Source organism: Neophocaena asiaeorientalis, unplaced genomic scaffold, assembly GCF_003031525.2.
Source record: "Neophocaena asiaeorientalis asiaeorientalis breed wild unplaced genomic scaffold, Neophocaena_asiaeorientalis_V1.1 scaffold479, whole genome shotgun sequence".
Taxonomy (NCBI): Eukaryota; Metazoa; Chordata; class Mammalia; order Artiodactyla; family Phocoenidae; genus Neophocaena; species Neophocaena asiaeorientalis.
Genome location: NW_020173774.1, coordinates 3,287,687 through 3,309,672, shown reverse-complemented (window position 1 = coordinate 3,309,672; position 21,986 = coordinate 3,287,687). Strand labels below are relative to the sequence as shown.

The 21,986-nt window shown below is 51.0% G+C and overlaps 1 protein-coding gene across 1 annotated transcript in view; it reads left to right on the top strand.

Annotated features, from left to right (window-relative positions):
* Positions 1–21,986, top strand: part of DSCAML1 (DS cell adhesion molecule like 1) — a 340,859-nt gene that overhangs the window by 268,190 nt on the left and 50,683 nt on the right. Inside the window, exon 13 of the mRNA XM_024751739.1 lies at positions 21,479–21,678. Coding sequence (XP_024607507.1) covers positions 21,479–21,678 — 200 coding nt within the window. The remainder of the gene's footprint in view (positions 1–21,478; positions 21,679–21,986) is intronic.

Here is a 21,986-nt window from a genome sequence, read left to right as displayed (position 1 = left end):
GTTTCAGCATCTGACCAAAGCCAACTGTGAATCTGGGCACCGTGTGGTAATTACAGTGACCTCTAACGGGTTTCCTTGGCCTCTGTATCTCATTTTCCTGATGTACAAAAGGAGGGTCAAGAGACTGCCTTACCTGTTATGTTTTGTATCAAGAGTAAGTCAGATGACATGGATAACGCAACCAGTATGGTAACTGGCACCCAGTAGGCCGTCAGAGATTTAGCCGCCAGTTTTGTTTTTAACGGGAGACACTCCAAGGTATGTGTAGGAAAGGCAGCTGAGAGCAGCGCCCAGTGTGCGGTCCGCCCAGCGTCTCCCTGGAGTCCCCGCCTTTAAGAATCATAGCTTCTTTATCGCTTGCCAAACCCTCACTCACTCAGCACAAGACGGGGAAGCCCCAGCAATCCGTCGATGCTCGGGAAGCTCCAGGCACCGGAATCCCCGCCCTGGGGAGCTCTTCCCTCACACTATCAAAAAGCACTTTGTCCTTAATAAAACCAGGCAATCAATCTACATCCCTCAGCCGGGGAGAACTTTGTTAATTCTGCCTGCGTGCGGCAAGAGGAAATAGTAGGCACCTCGTGGAACTATCGCTGTCCTTGGTATTTGATCCTTATCTCCCCACCGTCAGCAGGAGAAAAGAGCTCAAACTCTCAGGCTTGTTTTTTTTTTTTTTTGGTCTTTGCCTTTTTTCTCTAAGTTTTCTACTGGGCAAGCGTGGCGGTGCCTTTGTGGCCCGTGGCTTCTCTGTGGCGCTGAGGTGGATATGGGTGAAGGGAGACGCAGGGGTCAGTAGGTGGACTGTGTGCAAGGTGACCCAGCTCACGTCGGCCTGTCCCTGATGTCCTGGGCAATTCTCTTCTCCCCTCTGGACCTGCATTTTTCGGTGCCATCCTCACTTCACGACCCAGGCAGCAGCTATGAGCACACACCTCGTAAATCCCGGGCAGCCTCATGAACACGTGTAGCACCAAGTCACACACTCAGCCACCACTCTCGCAGTAACGTACACCTCTGGCCCCTCTTCCCAAGGGATGATGGGAGCTCCGTCCTGCTTGTCCTCACTTGTGGGCAGCATCTGGACCTTGTTCCTTCCGTCCTCTCCCTTGTCCTCATTCCAGCCACCTTGTCGCTTTGCTCTGCTTCCTTCCATAGTGAGGCACAGGTGCACGCCTTCCCTTCATCTGCTCTGTCTCACAAACACCTCCGGCTCGTATTCTCCCACTCGCCGCGCCCCCCTCGTCGGCTGCCTGTGACACAGCCTCTCTGAGCCGCTCACGCAGCATCCCCCCTCACACGGCCCTCCCCCACAGGTCGCTGGGCCCCCTCCCACACCCTCTGCACACCTGGGGTCTCCAAACCCTCACCCACGTGTGCCCCCTCGGATGACCCTTTCCTTGCACAACTTTTTCTGTCACAAACGCCTCCTTCCATTCCAGCCCCGCTCTCCCCAGTGACCTGCCAGCCATGCTAGAGGCCCCTGTGCCGCCCCAAATGCCAGCAGGAGAGGACGAGGAATTTGAGGCCTGAGGGCAGTCGGTGTGGAAGGCTGAGCACGGCTGGGGCCTCTGCCTGGGGTTGGAGAGTCTGACTGCTTTTCAATACCAGCCTGAATCATTCCACCCAGATCTGGCTTTCAGAAGGGGCTCCTGTGACAGTGGGACAGTTTGGTGATGGGGGCGGGGTGGTCCTGACCTTCTTTGGGAACTTCCATCCCGCTTCCTGCTGCTTTTCTGCGGTCACACTGCTTCAGGTAACCCACCCTCAGCTCCTCCTCTAGGACGTCCTTCCCCCTGCCTGCTCTGCCCTTTTCCTCCTTCACTCTCCCTCTACCTCTCCCACCTCCCCCAGGTAGGCGCAGGTAGATAGGGAAGGACCCACAGGACCTGGGCCCGTGGGTCACAGATGGGCTTGCCAGGGCTAAGCCCTTCCTGGTCATCCCTCAGTCCATCCCAGACAGCCCACACCACCAGCACTCCCCACCCCCACCACCCGCAAGGCCAGCTACAGAAAGACCTGCCATTTACAAAGCCAGCTGCGCAGCTTTCCTTGATGCCCCTAACACATTCAGGAAAACGTTGACCCTATATGGCTCCACCTTGTCAGACCTCACACTTGTGTGACCTCTCAGAAGGCAAACTGACCTTAATCCCCGCTTTAGCCAAGTAGAAGTAAGAGAGTAAATGTATCAAAGGGATATACATCATAAAAAGCATTCAAGTATCAAATTGGACATTTGTGGTTGCCCTCTGTTGGGAACCATTGACCCTGACAGTTTCCAGTGATAACTCAACAGTTGCTCACTGGGCACTCACTAAATAGTCCATAAAACTCTGGATTAGAGCACAGACTTCAGAACTGGAGACACCTGGGTTCAAATCCCAGCTCTGCCACTTGATAGCTGTGGGATCTTGGACAGCAATCTCTGTAGGCCCCAATTTCCTCCTCTGTAAGTTTGGAAATACAATGCTATTTACTCATTGCTAAGATTCAAGTGAGACACACACTTCCAGCAATTAACACAGTACCTGACACCAAATACACATTCAATAATCATTAGCCATCATTAGTTTTAGGTGCTGAAAATCTAGTGCTGGATAAAATGGAGTTGCTATTCTCAGGAATTTGAGGACCTTGAAGAGGAGATAGACATATACCCAAAATAACTATAATACACAAAGTGATAAGTGCCTTAAAAAGCCACAAACAATGTGACACGGAGAGAATCAGGGATGGAGTAATCAGTTTTAATTTGCAGGGCCTACAAGGGAAAGCCAAGAAAAGCTCCACAAAAGCAACAGTCACTAAGTAGGACTTGAAGGATGAAAAGGATTCTGACAAGAACCAATAGAAGCAAAGGTCATTCCGTTCCAGGATGAGGACAAAGTATAGCAAGAGCGTGGAGGCAGGCAAGGCCGTGCGCGTCATCAGATGAAGGGGGAGCTTGGAGTGTCTGGTGGAGAATGAAGGGAGGATGGATGGGGAGAATACATGTGAGGTGCTTATGGGTTTTGGAAGTGAAATGTTTTCTTTTTATGCAGTGTTGACTCTCAATATCAGGCACCAAACCAGAGTTCCAGAAGCTCAGGGGTCTGATGGCGGTTGGGATTCCAGAGGTGGTTCTTGGAGAATTGCTTTCCTCGAGGCCCCAGATTTCTAAGAGTTCGTTAAAGGGAGCAAAAGTCTTTCCTAGCCCCTGGACACCCGTGTTGGCAACCATCCAGTCCCGATTGGTCCCCACTCCTCCCTGACCCCGAGAGCGTGGGTGGTGCCTGAGCACACAGCCCAGCCTTACCACTGTCACAGCCCAGCGCTCAGCACTTGACAATGTACAAAGCCCATACCTTGCCTGTGAGGTTGGTGGGCAATAGCTCCTTCTCAGGGAAGGGAAGGCGCTGGATCAAGGTCACTGGGTGATATCGGCCCAGCTGAGACAGGAGCTTGCCTCTGTCTACTCACAGTTTGGTAGAGAGAGCACAGAGCAAGAGAGAGAAGACTGGTTTCTGGTCCCGACTCCGACTCACTGGCTCCGTATCTGCGAGCCATTCCTTCCCTTCTCTGGGCCTCGGTTTCCCCATCTGTACAATAAGAGGCCTGGACTAGAATCTAGTCATAGCTGAACCAAAGGTCCCTGCCAGCTCAGACAATCTATGATTCTAGCTGTGTGCATGGTCCTTTCAGGATACCAGACCACCTCCCAGAACTTGGTTGAAAAATAAATGTAATTAACAGAAGAAAATACTACATCCACAGAGCTACCTTTTATCTCCCTGTTACAAAGTAAAATTTAAGTAAAAGAGAGATAATGACCGAAAGGGGAAAGAGGCAATCCGTCCTCCAACTGACACATGGGGGAAAAAATAAAGCATCTTCAAAGAGAATGCTTCACCGAGAGGCAGGTACAAAGAAAGGCTGCTTAGTCCGGGTTGCAAGGGGCTGGCTGTGTTTTTTGGTTTTTTGTGTTTCTTGAGGTGTTTTTTTTTTTTTTTTGAATATTTGAATTTTATTTTATTTTATTTGTACAGCAGTTTCTTATTAGTTATCTATTTTATGCATATCAGTGTATACATGTCCATCCCAATCTCCCAATTCATCCCACCACCACCCGCCCCAACCCCGCCACTCACCCCCTTGGTGTCCATATGTTCGTTCTCTATATCTCTGTCTCGATTTCCGCCCTGCAAACCAGTTCATCTCTACCATTTTTCTAGGTTCCACATATATGCGTTAATATACGATATTTGTTCTTCTCTTTCTGACTTACTTCACTCTGTATGATAGTCTCTAGATCCACCCACGTCTCTACAAATGACCCAATTTCGTTCCTTTTTATGGCTGAGTAATATTCCATTGTATATATGTACCACAACTTCTTTACCATTCGTCTGTCAATGGGCATTTAGGTTGCTTCCATGACCTGGCTATTGGAAATACTGCTGCAGTGAACATTGGGGTGCATGTGTCTCTTTGAATTATGGTTTTTTCAGGGTATGTGCCCAATAGTGGGATTGCTGGGTCATATGGTAATTCTATTTTTAGTTTTTTAAGGAACCTCCATACTGTTCTCCATAGTGGCTGTATCAATTTACATTCCCATCAGCAGTGCAAGAGGGTTCCCTTTTCTCCACACTCTCTCCAGCATTTGTTGTTTGTAGGTTTTCTGATGATGGCCATTCTAACTGGTGTGAGGTGATACCTCATTGTAGTTTTGATTTGCATTTCTCTAATAATTAGTGATGTTGAGCAGCTTTTCATGTGCTTCGTGGCCATCTGTATGTCTTCTTTGGAGCAATGTCTATTTAGGTCTTCTGCCCATTTTTGGATTGGGTTGTTTGTTTTTTTAATATTGAGCTGCATGAGCTGTTTATATATTTTGGAGATTAATCCTTTGTCCATTGATTAGCTTGCAAATATTTTCTCCCATTCTGAGGGTTGTCTTTTCGTCTTGTTTGTAGTTTCCTTTGCTTTGCAAAAGCTTTTAAGTTTCATTAGGTCCCATTTGTTTACTTTTGTTTTTATTTCCATTACTCTAGTAGGTGTATCAAAAAAGATCTTGCTGTGATTTATGTGAGAGAGTGTTTCTCCTACGTTTTCCTCTAAGAGTTTTATAGTGTCCAGTCTTACATTTAGGTCTCTAATCCATTTTGAGTTTATTTTTCTGTATGGTGTTAGGGACTGTTCTAATTTCATTCTTTTACATGTAGCTGTCCAGTTTTCCCAGCACCACTTATTGAAGAGGCTGTCTATTCTCCATTGTATATCCTTGCCTCCTTTGTCAGAGATTAGTTGACCATAGGTGCGTGGGTTTATCTCTGGGCTTTCTATCCTGTTCCATTGATCTATATTTCTGTTTTTTTCCCTCAAGACTGCATTGGGTATTCGGAGTCTTTTGTGTCTCCATACAAATTTTAAGATTTTTTGTTCTAGTTCTGTGATAAATGCCACTGGTAATTTGATAGGGATTGCACTGAATCTGTAGATTGCTTTGGGTAGTAGAGTCATTTTCACAATATTGACTCTTCCAGTCCAAGAACATGGTATATCTCTCCATCTGTTTTTTATGGAATATCTTTTTCCATCCCCTCACTTTCAGTCTGTATGTGTCCCTAGGTCTGAAGTGGGTCTCTTGTAGATAGCATATATATGGGTCTTGTTTTTGTATCCATTCAGCAAGCCTGTGTCTTTTGGTTGGAGCATTTAATCCATTCACAGGTGATTATCGATATGTATATTGATTATCGATATGTATGTTCCTATTACCATTTTCTTAATTGTTATGGGTTTGTTTTTGTAGATCCTTTTCTTCTCTTGTGCTTCCCACTTAGAGAAGTTCCTTTAGCATTTGTTGGAGAGCTGGTTTGGGAGTGCTGAATTCTTCTAGCTTTTGCTTGTCTGTAATGCTTTTGATTTCTCTGTCAAATCTGAATGAGATCCTTGCTGGGTAGAGTAATCTTGGTTGTAGGTTCTTCCCTTTCATCACTTTAAATATATCATGCCACTCCCTTCTGGCTTGTGGAGTTTCTGCTGAGAAATCAGCTGTTAACCTTATGGGAGTTCCCTTGTATGTTATTTGTCGTTTTTCCCTTGTTGCTTTCAATAGTTTTTCTATGTCTTTAATTTTTGTCAGTTTGATTACTATGTGTCTTGGCGTGTTTCTCCTTGGATTTATCCTGCCTGGGACTCTCTGTGCTTCCTGGACTTGGGTGGCTATTTCCTTTCCCATATTAGGGAAGCTTTCGACTATAATCTCTTCAAATATTTTATCGGGTCCTTTCTCTCTCTCTTCTCCTTCTGGGACCACTATAATGTGAATGTTGTTGTATTTAATGTTGTCCCAGAGGTCTCTTGGGCTGTCTTCATTTCTTTCATTCTTTTTTCTTTATTCTGTTCTGTGGCAGTGAATTCCACCATTCTGTCTTCCAGGTCCCTTATCTGTTCTTCTACCTCAGTTATTCTGCTACTGATTCCTTCTAGTGTATTTTCCATTTCAGTTATTGTATTGTTCATCTCTGTTTGTTCTTTAATTCTTCTAGGTCTTTGTTAAATGTTTCTTGCATCTTCTCAGTCTTTGCCTCCATTCTTCTTGCTGGATCATCTTCCCTATCATTATTCTGAATTCTTTTTCTGGAAGGTTGCCTATCTCCACTTCATTTAGTTGTTTTTCTGGGGTTTTATCTTGTTGCTTCATCTGGTACAAAGTCCCCTGCCTTTTCACTTTGTCTGTCTCTGTGAATGTGGTTTTCCTTCCACAGGCTGCAGGACTGTAGTTCTTCTTGCTTCTGCTGTCTGCCCTCTGGTGGATGAGGCTATCTTGCTGGCTGTGTTTTGATGCCACTACTGCACAGGGCTCGGCAGCCCCCTTGTGCTGCAGATTACCTGATTAGATAGGTCCTACTGCATCTCCCAGGCTCCCCTCCTCTCTGTGAAAGCTCCAGTGATGGGGCCAAGGCAAAGCCCTTGGCCAATTAAACCCATAAGGGCTCTTTGTTTGGTCTGAGTTTTGATTTGTTTGTTTAGCAAAATGTCAGACCAATTAAAGCCAGATCCAAGAGCCCTCCAGAGCAACGGCACAGGCAACTGCAGAGTCACAGATTCAGGAGGGAGGAGAGGAGGAGCCAAGTGGGGATTGGGGGAGTGGGGAAGGGGGGTGTCCACCCTGGTGGACGGAAGCCCCAGGCCTGAGTAGACCAGGTCACCCACCAGTGGTTCACCACTGGTGCAGAGGTCAGGATGCAAAACCTTGGAAAGATAACTGTGTATCCGATGACCTGAGGTGGTCCTAATTTCAAATTTGCCCAAAGGAATCTCCTCCTTGTCAGGCAGAAGCAGCACCTCCCTTAGGCCTGGTGACTGGGGCTCCTGCTCTAGAGGGCCTCTTCTGCCCTCCTCAGTGCCCACCCTTCCCACAGGGCAAGGAGTCTCCACCAAAGGACATGGCCACCCAGAGCCCATAGCTCCCTTTCTAGACCAGGCTGGATGCATCCTGTCACCAGGCCAGGCTCCCTCCTGCAGCCCCCACTGAGCCCTGGCCAGGAGGTCAAGCCATGGGCCAGCTTGGGCTCCCCTGCCCTATGTAGGACCCAGGGAGGCCAAAATGAGTAGAAGGCTTAGGGAACAGGAAGGCCTTGACCAGGGAGATGAGAGTCCTGATCTCTTGTCCCCCACCTCCCCCACTGCTTCTGGGTGAACTGGGGTCAGTCACTCCCTCTCCCTGGGACTCAGTCTGCTGCTGTGCTCAGAGGAGTCACGATTCTTCTCTCCCTCTCCCTCAGCCCCCAAGGCATTAACAGAGCTCAACGAGTGGGTGACATTTGCTGTGCCAGTGCAGACCTGGCAGGGAGTGTGATCACAGTTCCAGAGCCTATCTTTCAGGAGCTGGGGTTTTAGGGGTTTATTTTAAAAAGCAAGTCTAAATCAGAGAAACATGGGAGATCATACTGACCTCCAAAGGCAAACAGTATCACTGGAGCAAGTTACGTCACATCCAAACCCACCCCCAAAGGGACCTTTGTACAAAGGTTTTAAGATAGGAAGAAAGGTCTCCATGGGAAACAACCCCCCAACCCAGTCCCACCCCCTCTCATCATCACAGCAAGCCAGGTCACCTGACAGCAGGAGAGATTTTAGTGAAGGGACAGGAATGAACCTGCCTGTGCAGCCTCCATTCCCAGTTGGAAAACTCCTGTCCCACGCCCTCATCTGGGCCCTTATGTCCTTCTTGGAGGCTTTGGGCAGTGGTGGCACAAAGCACATCACCACCACTCCACCGTCACCCCTGCAGTCAGTCCCCATGACCGTGAGCATGGCAGACCTTCCAGATGGATCTGGGCTCTAAGGGGTCATCTGAGGCTTTCCCTACATTCAGCTCCAGCAGGTCTGGATGTTAATAACAAAATTTGTAATAACAAAATTATACTCATTGTACTTGCCAGCCAAGGAAAACGTGCCAGTAATTTCTAGGCACAAGGGAGTCAGGGCTATCACTGGGTGCCTCAGTTTCCTAGATATGAAAATGCAGACAGGCCAAGAGCTACATTAGTGCCTCCAGACCCTGCCATAAGTGGGGAGCCCAGAACTGCTCCCCCCCGCCCTGGTTGTGATCAAAGCCCCTCTGAATGGCAGGGGCGGAATAAATTATTGGATCGGTCAAGCCATACACATGTACTTCCTGAGAAGCCCCTATGTGTCCAACGTGGCCTCAAGGTCTGAGAAAGAGAAAACAGCAAGAGTAAGTCACCACCCCGCCCTCAGGGTGCTCAGAAACTAGTTAGGAAGCTGGCACTAACCTTCAGGAAGCGAGGCAAGATAGCATGCTAAAAGGTCCGCTTCATTTTCTGATTGTTTATACTAAGAGGAAAAAAAACACATTTTTTTGTGTGCATTGATTTTGTACACTTAAATCTTGCTAAATTCACTTTAATAAATACAAATCATCCAGACTGGGAAATTTTTTTTTAAAAAAATAGAAAGGTCTGGGGTTACACGTGCAGTGCTGGGTTTGAGAAGGAAAAACCCAGTGTGGACAGACATGGTCAGACAGAGCTTTCTAGGGGAGCAGGACTCCGGTGGAACCTTAGGAATAGGTAGGCTTTGGATCAACAAAGGGAAGAAAGGAGAACGGGCAGGTGGAAGGCGTGGGAGGCGGTGGGGAGGACGTCTGATAGGAGGGCTGGGGATGAGGGGATGGATAGTGGCGCCGAAGTCTGGATATGCTCCTCGGGTCTTGAGCAGGGAATGGAGAGAAAGGGGGAGCCTAAGAGTCGCTGAGAAGGAACAGGTGCCAGCCCGGATGATGAACTGGGAAAAGGATGGGGGAGAGTCAAGGGCTCCAGGCTACGGGATAAGTATGACGGTGCCACCAGTACAAATGAAGGAGGTGGCGGGACTTCCCTGGTGGCGCAGGTGTTAAGACTCTGCGCTCCCAATACAGGGGGCCCGGGTTCGATCCCTCGTCCAGGAACTAGATCCCGCACGCGTGCCACAACTAAGAGCTCACGCGCCACAACTAAGGAGCTGGCGAGCTGCAACTAAGATCCAGGGCAACCAAATTTTTTTTTTAAAAATGGGAGTGGAGAGATGACATGTTTGCTTCGTGCTGGGGGTGCCCTGGCGCAGCCGAACCCTGGCTGCCTTTCTGCCAGGATTTCTACTCAGAGCAGTGTGCTGGACCCAGTGACCCCTACAGCTCCCACCTCGCCAGGTGACTCAGGAGTCATTGTGTGACTAACGGCTGTCCTATCCTGGGCCGGGAAGGATGACACGGGTGGGCTTTCCCCGGCAACCCAAGCCCTGACCCCAGCCCCACCCAGTCCTCAGGACACCGTCAGGCTCCCACGTGGGCCTCAGGTCTACGGAGACTTGAGACCTGGCAAAGTCGAGATTTGGAGAAAACTTCCTCCTTGCACTGCTCATGGGCAGCGGGTGTGCATCCCAGGGCCAGGTGCTGGGGTGGAAGTTGCGGGGAAGGGCACTGTGGCCCGGGCACACTCCTGCCACTGCTCGCCTGCTGCCAGCCTGTCCGTGGCGCTGGGGGTGTAACGGGGGTGGGCTCCCCACGGAGCAGAGAGGGTAAAGCCCACAACCTCCCACCTCAGGAAGCCCCCTCCAGCTCCATGGGGACAGGCTGTGGCTGTCCTCCTGGAAACGCTGCACAGGGAATGTCTGTCACACACTGGAACCTTGTATCCGTTCCCTAGGGCCCCTGTAACAAAGTACCACACACTGGATGGCTTAAAGAACAGAACTGTATTCTCTCACAGTTCTGGGAGGCTAGAAATCCCAAATCAAGGTGTCAGCAGGGCTGTGCTCTCTCCGCAGGCTCTTAGGGAACATGTTTTCTTGCCTCTTCTGGGGACTGCCAGCGATCCTTGGCATCCCTTGGATTATAGATGCATCCCTCCAGTCTCTGCCTCTGTCTCCCCTGGTGTCTTCAAACCATCTTCCCTCTGTGTGTGTCTCCCTTACCCTTCTTATAAGGACATCAGTCATATTGGACTAAGGGCCCATCCTACTCCAGTAAGACATCTTAATTATATCTGCAAAGATCCTATTTCCAAATAAGGTCACATTCACAGGTCCTGATCTCATGTGGCCTCGGCCTGCAACAACTTGAAGCAGGATTTCGATTCCCAGCCAGAGATTGAGGTCAGGCAGCGGCAGTGAGCGTGCTGAATCCTAGCCACCAGACTACCAGGGACCAGTGGCCAGCGACAAGGCCCTGGCCCGTCAGCTATGAAGAAATGAATTTCCACACAGAGACGGAAAGTAGTGAAGCAAGTAAAGTGTTTATGAGGAGGAAAAAGAGTACAGTACATTTGGATAGACACATGGGCGGGCCTAGAGAGAGAGAGTCGCTCACTCGTGGCAGTTTAAATCACTTTTATGTGGCATTTCTTCTGGGTTTCCTTTGGCCAGTCATCTTGCTTTGCCTGGTTCTGAGTCCGTATTTGGTTTATCTCAGGGTCCTCCCCTGTGTGCGTGCGCATCTCTTAGCCAAGATGGATTCTAGTGAAGAGGCCTATGGGTAGTTGGCATCATGTACTATGAGGTGGCACCCCCTCCCTCTTTGACCTCCACGGAGCCTTTCTGCGCATGTGTAGCTGGGGAGGTCCCCTTGATTTCAAGAATGAGGAATATGTGGTCTCTTATCTTCCATCTGGGCAGGGCCCAGCCTCCTCCATCATCCTGCTTTTATGGAGTTTCTGCTATTATGGAGTTTCTGTCCACAGGGGAGAAACTGTTCAGCCTGGGGCCCATCTATCTCCTGCCTTAGTACCAGGATCTAGGACTGGACATATCTTTTTGGGGGACACAGTTCAAACCACAACAATCCCCAAGCCCAGTGATTTATTATCCATAACTGCATGCTTTCCAGAACTCTGGAAGCTGAAGTGCTCTCCTTTCCAATATCCTACAACTGCTCTTGTCTGAATGCAACCAGCCTCCTAACAGAACCTCCTTCTTTGTTGAGAGTCGACAAGCCAAGCTTCTCCTGTGCACTAACCCTGGAGCAGTGGTCAGCAAACTGACCAAGGGCCATATCCAGCCCGCCACCTGCTTTGCTGGAGCTCAGCCACATCCATTCTTCGTATCCTATTGTCCATGGCTGATTTCGAGCTACAGCAACTGAGTTGAGTCGTTGAAACAGAGACCTATGGCCTGCGAAGCTTAAGACACGTACTGTGGGTCCTTTGCAGAAAAAGTTTGGTGACCCCAGCTCTAGGGTATTCACAGCAATGACCCCTAAATACTACCTTCCAAGTAATTAAAGAAAGATGGTGGTGTCTCCTTTTGTCTCTGAAAGGATTCGGATATTCGGGGTCATTTCAGAGTTGAGTGTTTTCTCATCTCTAAGATGGGAATAAAAACACGACCCACCTCCTAGGGTTGGGGGGTGGATTTAATGAAATAATTCATGTAAAGCATTAACCAGGGTGCATGGCACATAATAAGCATTCAGTAGACATTAGCTGTTTTCATTATTACTATCACTTTTCTGAGATGCTGGGCAGAGTAGAAGACCAGAGGCAGTGGAGGACCGAGTCCTACCCTCATGTGAGAATAATACCCCCACCTCCCAGGCCCCGACCCTGTGTTTATGCTCCTTGGCAAGCAGTCAAGAGAGGGACTGACTGATCCATTTTATGGCCGGAGAAAGCAAGACCTGGTGAGTTTGAGGGTCTCAGCTGGGCCCACCGTGCAGCAGAAACAGGGCTGCAGTCCAGGTCTCAAAAGCCCCACAGTTGTCCCTGACCCGCGTCCCACCCCCTTCACACATACACTGTTTGTCGGTTCTGCTCCCCACGTACACGGGCAGTGGACAGCTAGGGTCCCCTGGCATCTCCCCACCAGCTCTCAGAGCCAAGGTTGATTGCTTCCATGCAATTTAAATTAATCTCATGCTTCAGGTGGAGCTTGGCTAATCAGGGGAGACAAGAAGCCAAAGTGGGTGCAATCAAATTAACAACGCTAGGCCCTGGCTCTTTAAGAAGGGAAAAACAAGGCAGGCACCAGAAGGCTCCCCCAGCACCAGCCCTTCCCCAGGGGAAGCCTGGAGCGGCTGCCAGGGCGGAGCGCAAAGAGCTTCTCCCACCCACCCCGCCCCTCCCCAGGCAACCACCCCAGATGCCAACAATGCCCCTTTGTGGCAGCTTATCTCACACTGCCAAACAGGGCTGCGTTTCTTGTCAGGATCTTGTTAACAAGGAGCAGAGACACAAGCCTTTGGAGGGAGGGAGGGGGGGGAGTGGGCTGAGCTGGGGGGAAGGAGGGGCCCACTCCCCTCAGATGGGTGCCTGTAATCCTTTTGGAAACAAAAGGAGATGAGAGCCTCTGAGCTGGGAGGTTCCCTTCTCCCATGGCAGGGTGGTGTGCAGAGGTCTCTAGAGCCTTAGGGCACACGCTGTCCCCTGGAAAATCCTCTCCCAAAGGCAAGGAGGAGGACATCCAGTAAAGCATTTTAGCGTGCCAGAGAAAGCATCCTTTTTAGCAAAAAACTCTACGAGACTCTTGGAGAGATTTCGATTAGACTCTCAGAAGGACTTCCTGAGACAGTCAAGTCCCGTCCTTAAGGTTGGTGAAGAATACCCTGACTTTGCTGCCCTTCCTCCAACCTTATCGGCCTTGAGGTTGTCCTGCCTGAGGCGGTGGAAGGACCAGAGGGATATCCACTTGAATGGGGATGGAAGAGGAGGGTCATCCAGCACTAGGGTTCTCCCCTCAGACCCTGTGAAAAGCTCCTCAACCCCCTCCCCCAGGCCACCCACCTAGAAGAGCAGAACAGCCTAACACCTTGGTGTCCGGGTTCCCAGACCAATCTGCTTCGCCCCCAGTTTGGCTGCATTTCTCTTCAGAGAAACTGGACTCTTTGCACTCCCATCCTGCCCCCCTGCCTCCTGCCCTTCTCTGACCAGTGGCGCATCATGGCTAAAACCACAGATGCCCTGAATCCTGGCTCTGCTGCCTACTAGCTGTGTGGCCTTGGGCAACTTACTTCTCTAAGCCTCAGTTTCCCCATCTGTAAAGTGGGAATAAAAACAGGGTTGTTCTGAGGATTAAATGAGTTACCGCCTGTAAAGGAATACAGAATAGTGCCTACAAATAGTAAGCCTGCAATAATGTGAACTTCTAGGATTATCGTTCACTGGTGCCCACGAATGGGGTTAAGAAGTACCCCAGGCTTCCTTTTGGAATGCAACATTCCACACCTGTTTCCCATTTTATCAGGCCTCTCCCAGCAGCTGGTGGCATTCATGTCCTTCTTCTTCCATGTCCTCCTTCCTGCACACACTGCTCTCCGCCTTTGGGTATTCGTAACTGAATCTTCCCTCCCTGGTGACTTGGGGACTGTCAGAAACACCAGCTGAGCTCCTATCATCAGGCGGAAGAGAGGGAGGGTGACAGAGACAGAGAAGGCCCGAATCGCCGCCCCCCAACTCCTGCCCCCAGCCCCAGCTGGCCCTGGACTGACCTCCTGCCCCACGGGCCCAGCCCTCCAGTTCTCAGCCTCCTGCACTGCCCCCAGGATTCCTCCACATCGTGTCATTCCCACCCAGCTTCCTACTTCTGGGACAAAGCCCAAGGTGGGAGAATAGTCCACCAGGCAGAAGGAGAAGCCTGGATGAAAGCAGAGGAAAGGGTGCCGGTGAATTGTCAGGGGACTTGGGGCTGGTGCTTCTTGCCGCTCACCAGCTGTGTGACTTTAGACAAAACACTTAGCCTCTCTGAGCCTCCATTTCCTCACTGATACTCTGGGGGCTAAAAGCCCCCAGGCTACCTCCTTAACAGGAATGAAGCTCCTGATAAAAGATGTTCTGGTGTTCTGTAAACTGCAAAGATCGGCCCACTCCAGCTTATGGGTGGGATCCCAGAGAAGAGGGAAGCTGGAGCGGTAAAGGAGGGGCCGAGTAGGTGCAGAGTTTATAATCCCCATGGCAGGGTCTAGGGGCCTTAGAACTCCATCCCCAATCCTGGGGGTTGGTCAGAAAGTCTGTGGATGCTCGGGGAAGGGGTGGGGGGGAGTGAGGAAGCAGAGCTGTCTTGTGGTGTTTTAAAAATCTATCAGCCTCTCAAAATTTACATTTTATCAAATTAAAATGTAAATAGCAGCTGGTCCAGGCAGGACCTGGGGGTGACAGGAGCCGGCCTGTGAGTAATTTCACAGACAGAAACCGGTTACATTGGATTCTGACAACTGTCTTGTTTCTGAAATTGATTTCCTCTCCCCTCGGCTTGCTGCCCCAGGAGGGCCCTGGAGCGAGAGGAGGGGGGTGAGTCCACTGTGGAGGCTGGTGCCTTTCTCCCCTCTGTGGCTTCAGCCAGTAAAGCCCCATTGGATCCAGGAGGAGGAAATCTGGGAGTTCTGGAGGGCTATAAGGCCGTGGCCTGCAAGCCAGAGGCCCAGAGAGGCTCCTCCCTGCCCTGGAGTGAGTCTGTGGACCAGGGCAGGCTGCCCCAGGGCACTGGGGGAGCCTGCCTTCTTTCCACAAAAACATGCTAAGTCCTGAACAGGGTTGCTCCTACCCTGGAGTCTCACAGTCAAAGCCAAGGACACTGCAGTATGACATGTGCCATGCCAGGGACACTCAATGCCCAGAGGAGGGGTATCTGCAGTGACATGGGGTGTCAGGGAAGGGCCCTGGGAGTCATCAGGAAGCCCCTTTGGGTTCGACCAGAATTTACCCCAGCTCACCCCAGGACCTTCCACAGGATCCCAGGGAAGAGCCCACCCTCCCCACCTAAAGGAACTGTGTTGGAAGGAGCTATGTATTAAGGGGCAGCTCACCCACTTGGGTCTCCTCGATGCCCTTAAGCCCAGCCCCTCCCTGCTCCCAAGTCCCCAGAGAATCTCTTACTGCACCCCTCTTTGTAAAAAGAAATTAGGTTTCCCTGGCTGTTAATTGAATTACACTGCAGGAAAGCAGAGAAGTTGTATCTCATTAAAGCCTCCTGTGTCCTACTGGAGCACTGTGTTGCCTTTGCGGCTGCTATTAGCACTTGTCACGCAGAACTCAGCCCTGTGCATACAGTCCCCGCCCCCTCCCTGGCTTTCCTGCCCGTTCCCCTAAAGCTGCAGTCCCTGACACCTGCCCTAGGAGAGGCCGGCTGAGGCTGCCCACCATAGAGAAGCCACAGCGTTTTGCTGACAACCAAATTCCATTTCCTAAAGCCAGATTCTTTGTGCATGCATGGCAGACAGACAGACAGCCAGAGGTGGCCAGCCCCTACAGTAGGACAGGCTTAAAGAGGGAAAAACTGCCTTCTTACTATCATAAGACTTACTTCTCATGGCTGTTTTTGGGGAAGGCCAGTAAGCAATGAACCAAGAGGCCAAGGCATCCAGCAGACTGCCTGCTCCATCAGGGGCATTGTGGGCACAGGAAGGCCATGGTGCTTGGTTAAGAAATACATCAGGACCCAGGCTTTGGAGCTGCGGAATAATAACAGTACCTACCCACATGACTTAATTCATGTAAAGTACTAGAATACTGCCAGCACATGGTACATGGGAAGTTCCCAGTAAAAGGCAACCATAAAAGTGTGTGTGTGTGTGTGTGTGTGTGTGTGTGTGTGTGTGTGTGTAGAGGGAGGGTGCGCTTATGTGACGCAGGGCTGTGAGTAGATATGTGTTAGACAATCACATCAGGATATTGACATGCAATTGACAGTTGCATCAGGCTACCTGTATGACGACACCACGTGTGAGTTTACGGTACGGGTGTCAGAGTGTAGGCTGTGAGGGTGACTGTGTGACCATCCGTTGGGGGTGTTTTTAACATTGCCTCTGTGTGTGTGTGTGTGTGTGTGTGTGTGTGTGTGCTCCTGCGGGTGACCGCACACGAACATCTCTCTAGGGAATTCCTGGGGTCTGCCTTCAACCCAGGAAGTGCTCTGGAGCACAGCCAGGTCTCGGTGCAGTGAGGATTCAACTATGTTTACCACTGTGATTCAGTGAAGCAGAGCGACTTTGTGGTCCAGAGCAAGAAGCAAGAGAGAGATGGAGGGACAAGGAGAGCAGATAGGTTGGGCACCTGCTGCCCTGGGCTCCCCTCTATTAGGGGGCTGCCTTGTTAAGTACAGCAGCCAGGAGGGCGGAGGCCCCTGGTCTGTGGGCTCAGGAGGGCACCCAGGCCCTTGGAGGCCTGGACAGGGTCTGTCTCTGATTCTTGCCCAGGATGAGGGGCTGAAGACCCCTATACGCAAGAAGAGTATGCTCACAGAATCCTCCCATAATAATGAGCCGGATTCCCAGACCATCTTTCCTCTCTCCTGAGACCTGGACACCCGCAGGGGCCCAAAGACATGGAATCTTCTCTGCGCTGTCCTGGAATCTTCTCCACGCTGCCCAGGTGGTCTAGTATGGGGAGCTCCCTGCCTCCACGGCAGCCCTTTCCCTAAACAGCCAAAACTATTGGAAAATTCCTTCTTAGGCCAAACAGGAGGTCTGCCTTCCCCCTTTTGAAGAGCTGTTGTCCCACCCAACTGCCTGTAAGTTACACGCTCCCAGTTTCCAGCCACTCTTCAAATGGCATGGCTTGAAGTCTGTCCATCTTCCTGGTCACACTCCAGCTTGTCAATGTCCTCCATCAAGTAGAGAGCCCAGAACGAGACATGATGTTTCACGAGTAATTTAGAGCTTGTCATTCTATGTTCTGAAGACCTGGGCGCTAGTTCTCCTGGCATCAGTTCATCTTCCACCACTAGTGTTAGAGCCTCATACGTTATGTATCGCCTCTCCCATCTGTCCACTTTTAAGAACTGTTGCTCTTTATTCGTATGACCGGGGCAAATCACTTCCCTGCGTGGCCTCAGTTTCTTCATTTGTAAAACGAAGGGTCTGTGTAGATGATCTATACCTGTGCCCTTCAATAGAAACAAAATGCAAGCCGCCTATGTAATTTAAAATCTTCTAGTTGTCACATGTTCAAAAAAATAAAAAGAAACAGGTGAGATTCACTGTGATAGTATATTTTATGTAACCCAATATATCTAAAATATTAACATGTAATCACTGTAAAATTATTAAGGAGCTATTTTACATTCTTCCCTTTTCTTCCTGTGTTTTTGAAATCCAGTGTGTACTTTACAGTCACAGCACATCTCAGTTTGGACTGGCCACGTTTCTAGTGGCCAATAGCCGCGTGTGGCTAGTAGCGACTATGCTGAACGTTATGTGGGCTCTGCAGCTCTAGGACTCTGCGATTCTGTAAAATAGATGGCAAGTAACATCTTAAGGTGTGCGTGTATTTATCTGATGCTTTTCTTGGAACAGGAGAGGAGCGTGAGCCGCTTGGGGTGGGAATAGTACCCATAATGAGCCTGAGGCTCGGAGAAGTCAAGTAGCCTGTATTAAAGACCACATAGCTGGGTAGAAACACGTCCGTCTGGCCCCCAAGCTCTTGAAGCTGGGTGGGGTCCACAGAAGCAGTATCTTCTGCACAGAGGAGCTCCCCTGAACCTGCCCTGAGCTGCGGGGCTGTGAGGAGAACATCGGGTTCTGCTGCATGCTGTTTGCTGCCATAACAACGGTGAAGGGAGCCCACCCCCTGGCCCCAGCTGTGTTTAATACTCAGGGCTGAAGGACCAAGTGGGTTCTTGAGGCCCTGTGGTCTCTGGTTGCCCCTGTGTCTGTCTCTTTGAACAAACCTGATTGGGAAGACCCTGTGAGGTGGGAGGGGCATGTATGCATACACAGGTTGTGCGCTGCTCAAAGTTACAGAGCCTAAGGGGCAAGTAAAGTGTGCCCGGTCCCTGCTCCACTGGCCAAGCCGTGGCTCCCAGCACCATGTTGCATCCAGCCAGAGGGGTGCCTTTATGATTCACACACAGGCCCTGGACAGGCTGGTACAGCCCTACCTGGAGAGCAAGACAGGGATGAGCTGCCAGTTTCTCACTCCGGTGCAGAGCCTTGAGGTCCTCCTACCCAAAATGAAGACTCATCATTTCCCCTTCCTTCTTTGGACCTGTGACCTACGCTGAGGCTTGACCCTGCCCCCATCCCCCTTCACACGCGCGCGCACGCTCACGCACACGCACACGCACGCACACACCCCTCAGCATGAACACCCCCGTCTCGTCTGTGGCTTCAGCGGCAGCCTCTTGAGAGCTAGGCCTCCTCTTCCCCAGGAAGGCCTCAGGGCTCAGGCCAAGCAAGGGTGCCGGGCCCCAGTCTCTGACCATTCACTTTGCGGGGAGCAGAAACAGCTCATGCGCCCCTCCCGCCACATCCCGGCATTTCAATCCTCCAGGAAAAATGGAGGCTTCTGCAACGCAAGGCCCGACTTGTTGATGTAAAATCTTACTCTGTATTCCACCCAGGTCCATACGAGTGAATTATGCAAATCTTTGATAGAAAAATATTCCTCCACACATCCTTGCGAGTGTAAAACCTTAGTCAATAATTCATACTCGATGTCTCTGACTGCAGGCTTTTTCTTCATTATAAGTTGCACCTTGTTATTTGTGTTCCACGTTTTATTGTATACTGGTGTGACGCCGTGCATTATAAAATGTATCTGCTTCATTATATGATGAGCCGGGGCTGGGGATTGTGCTGAGATGCTGCTGCAGGGGCCAGGGGCCAGAGCTGCCCTCAGGATCCAGTCCCACATGACAGAAGGCAGAGGAGGTGGCTGGCTGCATGGTGACTTCAGGGAATGCCAGAAACCACCCTTCATCCCCCAGACCTGTTCCAGATGTCCCCTCACCCGCTGGCTGGCGTCTCAGGTCACACTATTACAGCTCCATGCCTTCCTTCCTTTCTCCAAAGGCTTATTTGTCCTTAGAAGTCAGAGGACCCTGGAGAGTTTGCTGGGAAGAATGTTGTCTGAGTAGGTGTTTAAAACTGGAGGGGAGGGACTTCCCTGGTGGTCCAGTGGTTAGGACTCTGAGCTCTCACTGCAGGGGGCCCGGGTTCAATCCCTGGTCAGGGAACTAAGATCCCGCAAGCCAGGCAGGCAGCCAAAAACAAAACAAAACAAAACTGGAGGGGAGAAAAATCCTGAGGATGCTAGGAGGGAAAGAAAGGGGCATCCACAGAAGTGGAGCAGGGATGCGGTGCCCCAGAGGGGAGCCTCCAGGGTGGGGGGGGGTGTAAAGAGAGAGAAGACAGAGCATCCTCTTGTCGCATGGCCCAAGCAGGCCAGTGAGGGGGTGGCTGTCTACTCTGCAGACCTCATTGTGAGCAGGGGTCCTTCCCGCAATGCGGGGGTGGGAAATGCTGTCTGATTCTTGCAGTCAGCCACAGTGCCCCCTAATGTGTGTACTCCAGCATGGCTCATGGGCACTCCTCTGGAGACGAGAGCCCTGGGGACCTGTACTCTAAGAGGCAAGGTTTCCCAGGAAAGTGGTGAGGAAATGGCAAGGACAAGGACAGTCCTCCAGCTGCATCAGATCTCTTATCTCTCTGGGATCTGCCCTGCACATCGCTGCCTCTGAGCCTTTGCTCCAGCAGTTTCCACCGCTTAGGGGACCCTTTCTCCCCATGTGTATCCTGCCACGTCAGATGGTGAGCACTTCTAGCACAGTGCTTAGCAATCTTTCCTGGAACTCCTACTGTGTTGTCTGTTCTCACCACTGCAGCAAAGCTCCCTGAGATTGGGTCTGTCCTGTGCACTGTTGGTTCCAGAACCCAGCATAAGGTCTGGCACCTAGTAGGTGCTCCATCAATGCTCGTTGAATGGCTGGGTGACGCCTTCCCTGACACTCCTCCGCCAAAATTAATTTCTCCTGCTACCTCCTTGAAAAACTCATCCCATTTTCCTTATTTTCATGTTGCTCGCACAGGTGCCTACCTCCCCCTCGCCTTGACCCATCCTCCCAGGAGGCAACGACCCTGTCTCCCCCAAGCCTGGCACCATGCCGCGTAATGGCATAGGTGCTGGATGCATGTTTGTTGAGTTGATGGGAGAAAAAGGGGACAGGATGTCACTGGCCCGAGACCATTTTTCCCTCTACCCCACCCTCCTCCTGCTGCTGCCCACGGTGCTAAGGCCTGGAGGAGGGTCGGGATTGAGGTGCCTCTTGTGAGGGCAGTGGGCGGGCTCTCCTGACGGCCAGCCAGGGCCTTGGTTGTTTCATGACGATTTTCTCAGGTCGTTGGTTGGGGGATGGGGGATGGGGGAACCTGTTAGCGGGCTTGAAGGTTCTTAACTACGGTGCTGCTAGCCAGGGTTTTCTGTTGCATTTTGTTTGGAAGAACAGGAGAGTTTCTCAGCTGTCTGGGAGGGGCCTGCTGCCTAGAAGCAGGGGGTAAGCCAGCTGACCGCTGTGGAGAGAGCTCGAGCCATGGACACAAAGCAGAGGCACCAGGCGTGTAACCCAGGGTCCACAGACCTCCCCGCCAAAGGTGCATGGATCCAATTCAAGGGGTCCGTGAATTGGGGCTGGGGTGAAATGGCCTATTTTTTTTCACTAACTTCTTTTTTCACTAACTTAACTGAAATTTTGTACTTCTTCCATTTTGAACGTAAGCAACAAGCCACAGCAGTAGCAGCACCTGTGACTGTGACCAATAGGTATTTTCATACCACAGCCCTGGCAGATACCCCAAAATATCATCTGTGCTCATCACTATTACAAAATGGTTCTAATACGATCCAGCACTAGATCTTATTTCATAAAGAGGAATACAGAACATATGTGATGTTTGCTTTTGAATGTTCGTACTGGTATAACCATACTTCAGCATATCTGGTTTCCTTTGTCATTTTATGTATATTACGCGTTTTAAAAGATTCTGAAAAGGGGTCCATGGAATATCAGAACCCCTGGTGAAGAGAGAGGCTGCCCCAGTCGTGGGTGGGCTGGGGAGAAAGGGACAGGCAGTGGGGTTTTCTGTACCCTCCCCCAACTGTTACTAGACCCTCTCGCTGGGCATGAGGTGCTCTGTGGGGAGGGGCAGCGGGGGGCGGGGCCTCGGCGCTGGGGGCTGGCCTCCCTCGCCCTCACTGGGACCTCCTGGGCCTCCTCCCCTCCCCAGTCCCGGCCATGATCACCTCCCACCCCAACACCACCATCGCCATCAAGGGCCACGCCAAGGAGCTCAACTGCACGGCGCGGGGAGAGCGGCCCATCATCATCCGCTGGGAGAAGGGGGACACGGTCATCGACCCCGACCGCGTCATGCGGTATGCCATCGCCACCAAGGACAACGGCGACGAAGTGGTCTCCACGCTGAAGGTGAGCACCCACGCCCCAGTCTCAGAAAGTGGGGAGCCCACAGCTATTGCATCTGTATCCAAAGGAGGTGAATGGGGAGTCTGGGAGCCCCTCCTCCACCCCAAAAACTACCTCTCCTTTTCCCTCCTTCATCCACCAACCTCTGCCTTAGAACCTCACTCTGTCCCCTTTCTGACAACTCCTCACCTTTAAATGTGTGGGATCCCCAGCCCCTCCCAGGACACCCCCAGCCCCGCCTTCCCTCCGCACAGGATGCCCTCAGCCCTCTCCCTCCCTCCTGGACCCTCTCAGCCCCTCCCTCTATCCTG